This window comes from Aplysia californica, unplaced genomic scaffold (assembly GCF_000002075.1).
Source record: "Aplysia californica isolate F4 #8 unplaced genomic scaffold, AplCal3.0 scaffold00067, whole genome shotgun sequence".
In the NCBI taxonomy this organism is placed as follows: Eukaryota; Metazoa; Mollusca; class Gastropoda; order Aplysiida; family Aplysiidae; genus Aplysia; species Aplysia californica.
In genome coordinates, this window is record NW_004797337.1 from 799,316 (window position 1) to 808,906 (window position 9,591).

The 9,591-nt window shown below is 39.0% G+C and overlaps 2 protein-coding genes across 2 annotated transcripts in view; one reads left to right on the forward strand and one right to left on the reverse strand.

Annotated features, from left to right (window-relative positions):
- Positions 1-1,008: 1,008 nt before the first annotated feature.
- On the forward strand, positions 1,009-3,258 carry LOC101846951 (the record flags this gene model as incomplete). Its single annotated transcript, XM_005093650.3, is given in 3 exon segments — positions 1,009-1,105; positions 2,141-2,235; positions 2,841-3,258. Coding segments are annotated over 3 exon segments (246 nt in total), but the record flags the coding sequence as incomplete, so codon positions are not given.
- Positions 3,259-8,317: 5,059 nt separating this feature from the next.
- LOC101853607 (ryncolin-1-like) overlaps positions 8,318-9,591 on the reverse strand; it is a 20,502-nt gene continuing 19,228 nt past the window's right edge. Inside the window, exon 2 of the mRNA XM_013079873.2 lies at positions 8,318-9,006. Coding sequence (XP_012935327.1) covers positions 8,641-9,006 — 366 coding nt within the window. The 3' untranslated portion in view covers positions 8,318-8,640. The remainder of the gene's footprint in view (positions 9,007-9,591) is intronic.

Below are 9,591 nucleotides of genomic sequence, written 5' to 3' on the forward strand. Positions count from 1 at the left end.
CATTGTTCTTTTTATGAATGCACCCTGTTTCCAATCTCTGGCATTGCAATTCACTTGTTACAGCGTGTATTATCTTGTGGGTGGTCGGAGGGTGACACTTGTGCGCCCTTTTTTATTTTACCGTTTTAAAAATTAATATGCAATGTCTAGCTTGTCTGTTTGAGTGGGTAGTTGGCAGGTGCCCTTTTGTAGTTTGCTCCTTCTTTCCCTGTCAAACGTAATGTCTTCCCTATCTCTTCCTTTTTTATTTTTTTTATATTTGTAGCTCTCTTGTAATACATCTAGATATCAATTTCCGGTATTTGTACAACTTGTCCGTTTTGCAATGCCCCAAAACTATTACTAAAACTAAAGACTAAACTAATATGTGAGGCAGCGTGGTGGAATCAGGCTCTCGTCAATTTTGGGGCATGTAGAGTTATTGGTATCACCGTAAAGCTTGTTCACTTGTCTTTACTTGGATGAAAAAAATATCCATTTATCTTGAATCCAAGTCGAGATATTTGAGGATGAAGAAGGTGGAGGTCACCTGTTTTCAGAGGTAAAATTAGTGAGAAAATAGCCTCCAAAGATTAGTCATTTCCTTAGCTTAAGAGTCCGTGGTAACTGAAAATTAACATTTGTGTGCATTAAATCAACTTTATTTTTAAAAAATCCACACATAAATGAGTTCTTTAATGGGCATGAATGGTGTTGAGCAAAAAAACAAAAACAAACATTTGACAAAATTCACAAACCAACAGAAAAAAGCAAGTTTCTTCACTTTGATTATTTTGACGAGAGCCTGATTCCACCACGCTGCCTCACATATAGGTCTAATAAAGTATACCCCCAGTCCTCCACGTCTTCGCAGCGATCATATCCTACGGTTGCCTGTCCACGTAAGGTATAACTGCAAGTCCCCTGTGACTCCACTTTGACTCCGGAAGTTGTGCATTAGATAAGGAGTTCGAAATGAAACGAGGAAGGAGGACTTTACTTTCACCCCAAGCTGTTCTATTTTTCCAGCCGGGGACAGTGAAAACTGTAGAGCTACAGTGTGATGGGATCCAGCTGATCGGCCGAGTTGATGGTTCAGTGGCTTCTACACGTTTGTCTTCAAAAGGTGAGCGAAATAGCTGTTATGCGATAATCAATGGTATGATCTGGTCATGTTTTATCTTAACGGCAAGGGTAATGTAGCTAGTAATTGCAAATGGAGGGGTCAGAAAAACAAAGCGTCTATGGCATAGTTGAGCAGTTTCGAGAAAAACAAACCCAGTGCAAAAGCCAACAGCAAGAACAACTCCGAGCAACAACAACTATAAAAGAGACAAGAACAAGAGCAAGTACAAAAACAACAATAGCAACATAATCATTAACACCATCAATAACAATACCGACAACAGCAATAAAATTATCACCCCTTCTCCCCAAGAAAACAAAACAAAAAACAACAAACAACAACAACCCAAAAAACCAGCTGTACTGTAGCAGTGTACGTAGACTGCCGAGTTGGGGAAATTTACGGAGATATAATTCTGATTAAAAACCATTCGGTCATTTCATTCAAATGCTTTATTGTGTAGTCTTTTCTGACCTGTGTCGTCAACTTATTTTTTTTTTTTAAATCGCAAGTAAAATGTCACGTACGCCCTCTATTTTTCGGACCCCCTTAAATATTTGCATAGCTTACACACAACTGCAGTGGACATTGTTTTAGCTGTTCTAGTGCTGAAACAAGCTGAGCTGAGAGGGGTAAAACGTCACGGCAGACTGACACAGATACTCTATAAAATAACTGACCGGAATGGAACTCATATTTTCACGTGCTGCGAAGAGGAGCCTTACTGCAACACCATCGACTCTTGTAACGTGTAATGTAGCGTATAATATCACAAAGTGGCACAGGTAGACAAAAACTACCACCCTCCCTTTCCCCGCACTCGAATCCCCCCTCCAAAAAAACAACAGCAACAACAAAACAGCCTAAAACAAACAAAACAACATCAAAACAATAACAACAACAACAACAACAACAACAAACAAAAACCAACAAAAAGAACAAACAAAGACGCGCAAAACAAAACAAATCAAAACGAACATCATCGCGTGTTTCATTTGTATACAGTAATGTTCGTTTTTTTGCATAAATCCACAGGTCACTTCGAACTTGCTTCTCGACCAAAACCTATGTACATTGGCAAAGGTTGCAGGAGAGAGGGCGAGGGCAATTTCAGAGGAACTCTTCAGTCAGTGAGTACGAATCATGTATCCTTTTTTTCTTTCTGGACGCTATTGTTCGTCCATATCAGGTTGCAACTCTCCAAAAACGACCCCCACTCTGTTTTATCAGTTGTTTCGTGTGTCCAGATTGTACCCGTCTGCTTTCTGATATCGTCTTGCCATCTTCTTTATACGGGCTGTCCACTATGGATGGGATCGGCCGATCGGGTCGTCTAAAAAAGAAATTTTAATGTGTTTGTTTCCAGTTTCAGGCGACCGAGTCGGGCGGTCGGCCCGATCCAGCCGTAGTGGGCACCCCGTATTAAGAATCACCTGTACGCTAGAAATTTTGACACAAATTCTGAAGCAAACAATGCACGTGTGTTTAACTCGTAGACTTAAGTATTGTAAGCTTACTTATATACTCTTTGGTAGTGTACTTATAAACACACTGGTAGACTAGTATTGTACTTATATACACACTGGTAGTATAGTACTTATGTAATATATGTATACACTGGTAGTATAGTAGGCCTACTTATATATACCCCCTGGTAGAATGGTAATTATAAACACATTCGAAATTCTGTGGCTTAGTTTCACCAGTTTTCCCATTGCTCATCCCATCTCAACAGGTGTCCGTTCACCGATGTGTCAGAGTCAGATTTAACAACAAGGGTGTGACGTAGGACGCCAAGGGAACTGAGTTCCAGTCTTTCGGCGCAGACGAATAATCAGTCTTTTCTCTTTCAATAAAATAATGTCATTAATGTGTTCATCTCATTCCACTGGCGTCTGGAATACCTCGTCCATCTGAGCAACATCATTTTTTGTTCTTAAACAGATCACTTTTGACTACCTGCACTCATTTTCATCAAATTTTTACGAGTGGTCATGTATCCATTTGTCTTAATTATACATACCAGTACGTATGGTTCTGGCCCGAGGCCAGCTTTAAGATAAGCTCCTCTCGTTCTGGCCTGATGTTTTTCTCTTTGTCTTTGGTAAAAAAACCCCAACCCAGTTGAATAAAAAATAACGTGACGACTTGCAGTGTGACTAGTGCATGTATTATATCGTCATCCTTTGTACTTTAAAGGTAGATCTACTAGAGAAAGTTGGTCCACCCCTCCCCCCCCCCCCCCGCCCTGCTTTTGTCTTTCTACAGGGCTCTTAACTTACTTACTTTCTCTCTCCCTTTACTGTTAGGTACATAAGATAGAGAGCAGTCGTCGCCATGCTCGTGTGTCCCTGGTCAACTTCTTCAATCCAGGCACATCTAGGCCCTCGGTGATTGCCTCATCTCTTATTGTGCCTCTGTAACTTCCAGTTGGTCTACCCCTTTTTCCCAGTTGGTCTCCAATACCATGTGTGATAGTTCGATCTTGTTTTCAGCATTCTTAAAGCATGTCCTAAAGATTACTATTTTCTTTTTACGGTCCTGTTAATATCTTCAATTCCAGTTCTTTCCAGTACTTCATAATTTGTAAGAAATTCATTCAATTTTATAAATACAATTCTTTGTAAACTTTTTGTTTGGAAGCTTCTTACTTCCTTGTTTATTTTCCATATCTCTGAATCATAATATGGTCGCTTTTAAGGACAAGTGGGCTAACCTAGATTTCGGGGGTTTCCAGAAATCCTGACCGACACCAAAAGTAGGCATTGCCCTACCTTTACGAGACGTTTGGCTTCAGAGGTGTGTATGTTTGTTCGGTTATAGAGAAAATACTTCTTGTCTAATAAAGAAGCTGAACAATGGGCATTTTCGGGATAGCCCCCATATATATATATATATATATATATATATATATATATATATATATATATATATATATATATATATATATATATATATATATATCTCTTATTGTGTCTCTGTAACTGTAACATATATATATATATATATATATATATATATAACACACACACACACACACACACACACACACACACACACACACACACACACACACACATATATATATATATATATATATATATATATATATATATATATATATATATATATATATATATATATATATATATATATATATATATATATATATATATATATACTCGCAACGGCATAAAATCATATGAGCGCCATATATATAGTATATATTATATATATAAACATTATATATATATTATTTTATATATTATATATATAATAGCAGTACAATCAAAACATTGCGATTATATATTTGTGGCACCTCGAGGTAGAATCTGACTCTCGTCAATTTAGGGACATTTGGAATTACTATCATTTGTCTTGCTTTTGATGAAAAAATACCCATCTCGCACTGAAGTAGAGATTTTGCAAATAAAGGTGGTAGGGGCTGCCTGGTTTCAGAGACAAAATTAACGAGAAAATTGCCTCCAAAGTTTGGTGACGTCCAAAGCTTGAGAATTCTTGTAAGCTGCAAATTTACATCTTTTGTGCCCTTCATCAACGTTTTTTTTTCTTCTTCTGTAAATCCACATAGAAATTTGTTTGTCAAAAAATCTTGGCGAACGATTCCAGGAGAAAATTTGATTGCTATTCTCGAGGTGTTGTGTGTTGAGAAAGAGAATTTGTGTTGGAAAGAATGATGAGCAGCTCGAGTTTCTGCGAGTGTAGCATGTGTGCTGTTAACGGCGCGGTGGCTTTTTTCCATTGCAATTTTATCTCCTGATCCAAGGGTTTTCTTTATGCTTGAATGGGCCAAAGCAAAGGGGAAAAGTAATAAAAACAAACAAACAAACAAAACAAAACAACACAACAAAAAACCCTGACCATTACAAAGTACCGTAGGCCTACTTTGTACCAATTCTTTGGAAAAAGGTGCTTTTTTTCTTATATTACAATTTAACACCAAAAGTATTTAATTTGTTTGACTGATCTGTGTTTCAGAAGTGTGTATGTATGTATGTACGTACGTACGTATGTATGTATGTATGTACGTATGTACGTATGTATGTACGTATGTATGTACGTATGTATGTACGTATGTACGTATGTACGTATGTACGTGTGTACGTGTGTACGTGTGTACGTGTGTACGTGTGTACGTGTGTACGTGTGTACGTGTGTATGTGTGTATGTGTGTGTGTGTGTGTGTGTGTGTGTATGTGTGTGTGTGTGTGTGTGTGTGTGTGTGTGTATGTGTGTGTGTGTGTTTGTGTGTTGGGAAAGGGGGGGGGAGCTCAAAGTAATAGCAGCCAGAATGAAAAATACATAATATCTATCTGTGCTCATTGTTTGAAGAACTGTTGTATAATATTCACCTTTACCTTCATTAACTACTTGCACCAGTTTCTTCCACTATCTGAACGTGGAATGTGCCATAGGACCTGATGTGTTGGAAGGTGGCGTCAATAGTCTACCGATAGTCTACCGGACTTGTAAACGTGAGTTTGAGGGTCTGGGGGTTCGAACACCAGGTCCTATTTCGTATCCATGGAAAAGGCACTTTACACGTACTTGCTTCACTTAATTGAGAAAGCGTATTTGGCCATAGACAGTGAGAGAGTTTGTCGGCATGTTAGTATTTTAGAGCCTATAGAAAAATGTCAGCTTGTACTGAATGCTTCCCAAGAAATTGAGATTGTTACTGTATTAGAATGTTATCAGTTCTGCTGGATTACGCTGTACTTTTTACTTTTTTCTTCCGCTTGTACCTGTTGATGTCGCGGGGAGACACAGGCGTCTGTCTGCAGCAAAGCGAGTGGCCTGTAGGAGGGACATCCCGTGAGCTCTGAGCGTGTCTGCCACAGATTCACTCCATCGTCGCCTTGGTCTTCTTCTGGCTCTCCATCCAGAATATTTAGTGTTGTATGCTCTCAGAGCTGGATGGTTTGAGGGCATCCGTGTGAGGTGTCCAACCACTTGACTTTTTGTTTTTCAATGTGTGGTAGGACTGGTGTTGTACCTACGGTGTCCCTTATGAATTTATTTTTTATTTTGTCTGCTGGATAATGACATATAATGTAAAGAGCATAGAGCTTGGTGTTGAGCGAAAATTTGCGCGAGATAAATGCGTACTATTATTTGTTTATTATTTAAAATTGTAGGTCTGGGTGAACGTGCCGGATAAGAGAAGGGAAACATCAGGACAAGGTTAAGGCCGTGAAAGGTCTGGAGCCCACTTGGAAGGGAGCCCCTTATTCAACCCCTCTATTGCATACACCACAGACTAGTAACCTAAACTCTAATATATAAATAGGAAACTTTTAATTAGCAAATACTGAACGGAGACAATTCTTCCAGTGTTATAATATTATGTAAAGAATAAACACGAAATTAAAATGAAATAAACCCGAGTAACTGTTGTTCTAACCAAATTTATTTACACAGAGAAATTCAATTAGAACTATAGGTGTTTTCACCAAAATGTATACAATAACTAACAAGTAGATATTGTTCAAATAAAAGAATGGTTGAAATTTTAACCATTGCAGTACAAACACTTTTCTCGATTTTCGTGTGGCAAAGTAGCTGACAAGGGAAAGGCTGACTTGTTTGAAAAGGTAAGCAAAGAGACAAAAAGAATCAGGAAGAAATGAGACCACACACGACAAACTTTCCCACAATAGGAACATAAATACCAAAACTTCTTATTAAAGGCGGTATCACTGAGTTGGAAAGAAAACACACCCTGAGCTCATATAGCATGTTCACCCGCCAAAATAATCGAGAAAAATGTCTCAGAAAATAATCTTATTCCCACTTTGGGCAAAATGTAATTACAACTTTTAAACGCACGGTGGGAACGATGGTCTCAAAATGTTTCAACAGAAGCGTCCACATAATAAAAAAATCACCGTTTCCATTCCATAACTAGGGAACATCGGCGCCATGAATACTCGTACTCGTATATACACCCATAAACGTAGGCCTTACGATTTAAATAATTTAAGGGGAGGGGGGGGGGTTACACCTGAAGGCTATCTCGCTTATTAGTGGACCATATTTCATAAATACATATATAACAAGCATAGTAAGGTGTTTCAATATCCGCAATCAAATTTTGAGAAAAAGTTTCGTTTCCATGGCTACGGCGGCCATATTGGATTTTGTTGACATGTTTTACGTAGTGAATATCCCACTTATCGGTCATGGAAATTGATTGTGTTTTCGCAAGCATGTCAGCAAACATTAGATCTAAAAATCTCTTTGTTGATTTTTTTCCTAAATGAATTAGAACATTTTTAATGAATTTTTTTTCCTCGGATAGTATTCAAATTTGCCAAAAATCGTGAAAATTCACACTCCAGACACCACCATCAAAAATCTATTTCATATATCAAAAATTGAACAAAGAAATTGTTAGTATTACCCCTTCTTTTAATTCTGTGAAAATGTCATGAAGATTGGAATAAAAATAGTGGAGTTATTCAAAAAAGTATAGAGAAAAATCGCGTTTTGAGAAAACGGCCGATAAAGAAAATTAAAACATTGACTTTATGAGGAAATGGGAAGAAATAAGGCTTTTGGGGTTTCTCATGTGATGGAATAATTGTAGGAGAGGCTGAGGAAGCTAAAAATGCCTACAACACAGATTCCATAATTTTGAGCCCAATAGGGACTTTGGGGGTGTACCCCCCCCCCTTTTTAATTTGAGCCGCGTGAACAACAGCAAAAACTGCTTCATTGCAACGTAAATACCCTGTTAACCCCTTTCGGGCCACTCTCATAAGCAGTCACAAGTACTGCTTATGTAAGCTAATAAGTGAATTGGTATAGTCTACCTCAAAAAGGTGAGGGGAACTAACTCCTAATAATCTCATGACTGCTGTGAGAGCTTGTTTTTTTCCTCGACTCTTTACCTTCCTATTATCAGATCATGACATGATTATGACATCTGCTCCTGGCCAGAAAAGGTTAGACAAAAACAGCCAAACTTGAAACGTATGAGAATACATTAATGTAGTATTGTCATCTCTGCTTCTTTGCTTTTTGTTTGTGTATTATCTTTGAGAGGGCGCGGTGTCGGAGCTCGTCTCCGAAGCGGAAAGTCCGGGTTCGAGCCTCGGTTCGGGCACGGATTTTTTTTTCGCCCCCTCCTGCCCACCCAGAAGTTATGGGTACCTGACTTCGAGTTGGGGAAGTAAAGGCGGTGCGGAAAGGAACTGGCCACCATACCACAATATGTCGAAGGCCCAGAAAGTTGTGTCACTAACAAAACAATCCCGAATGTCTGGATCGGATTCGGGAACAACTTGATTCACATCTTTAGTTAAATTGTCTAGTGTTAAATTAAGTTTTTGCCCAAAGCCTGAATACATATTTAATGAGACATTTTCCAGATTATTTTGGCCAAAGAACATACAATATGAACTCAGGATTTGTTTTTATTCACATTTCAGTGGTGCCGCCTCGAGTAAGAATTTTTGTTGAATGCCTCTACAAACAAGTTAGCCTTCACCCGTGCTCGCAGACTAAGAATCTCACTTGTTAGCGTGGTGTCGGATTTTCATGCTGACAAAATCGGGACCCTCATAATTCCCCGTGATACTTTCCCAGACAATCATTTTAGCCCACTCGGTCGAGCGCCAGACGCCGTTGAGGCAGACTTGATGACAACGTACAAACCACCATCCTGTCTTATAGTCGTTCTTGGAGCACCCTCCGGAATTGTCATTGTCCCACGTGGAAAATACTGCGCCGTTGTGAACCCGGTAGAAGTCATCGACTCTGTGTGATCCCAGGCCTAACCGGAAGTTGTTTTGAAGGGGCGCCACGCGGAAAGGGAAGTAAGTGAAAGTATAGTTTTTGCCTTTGAATGGAAAGTCTATTCGTAGCTCTTGGTCGCCCTGAGAGGAAAAATACGTATGGTTTAATCAGATTGTATTACTGTAAAACTCTATGGTTTAATAGTAAAAACTAACGAAAGATTGAGAGCATTAATTGTACTGTCCCCACCTTGAACTTAAAGCAAAGTTATCTATTAATACATGAGTGGTAACCTGTACTTAGAGCATTGTTTACGTTATAACATGGCACGAATGAAAATTTTAGAGGCCTGGATGATACCTAAAGACAAAAGAAACGTTTGGGAGAAGGGCATTGAATTGCTCTGTTAAAATTGTACGGCTGTGTCACTCCCAGCAAATCCCATGATGGTTCAGTCTGGACAGTGAGTCTAGTGGTGTGGCAACAAACGAAGACAGCATCTCTTTTGAGATGAGCACGAGAAAGTGAGGAGCAAAAGTCAGGGGGCGGTGAGGCAGGGCTGTAGGTTTGTACAGGGTATGTGGACTGCAGGACCCAGGAGGCCATCTGACTTTTGAGTTGTGTCAGTTTTGTGTTGTGTCAGTTTTGGGTTGTGTCAGAATATTCCTAAACCAGTTTTGTATAGTGTCCGCTTATGCGTTGTGAGAACATTTAGCTTAGTGCAT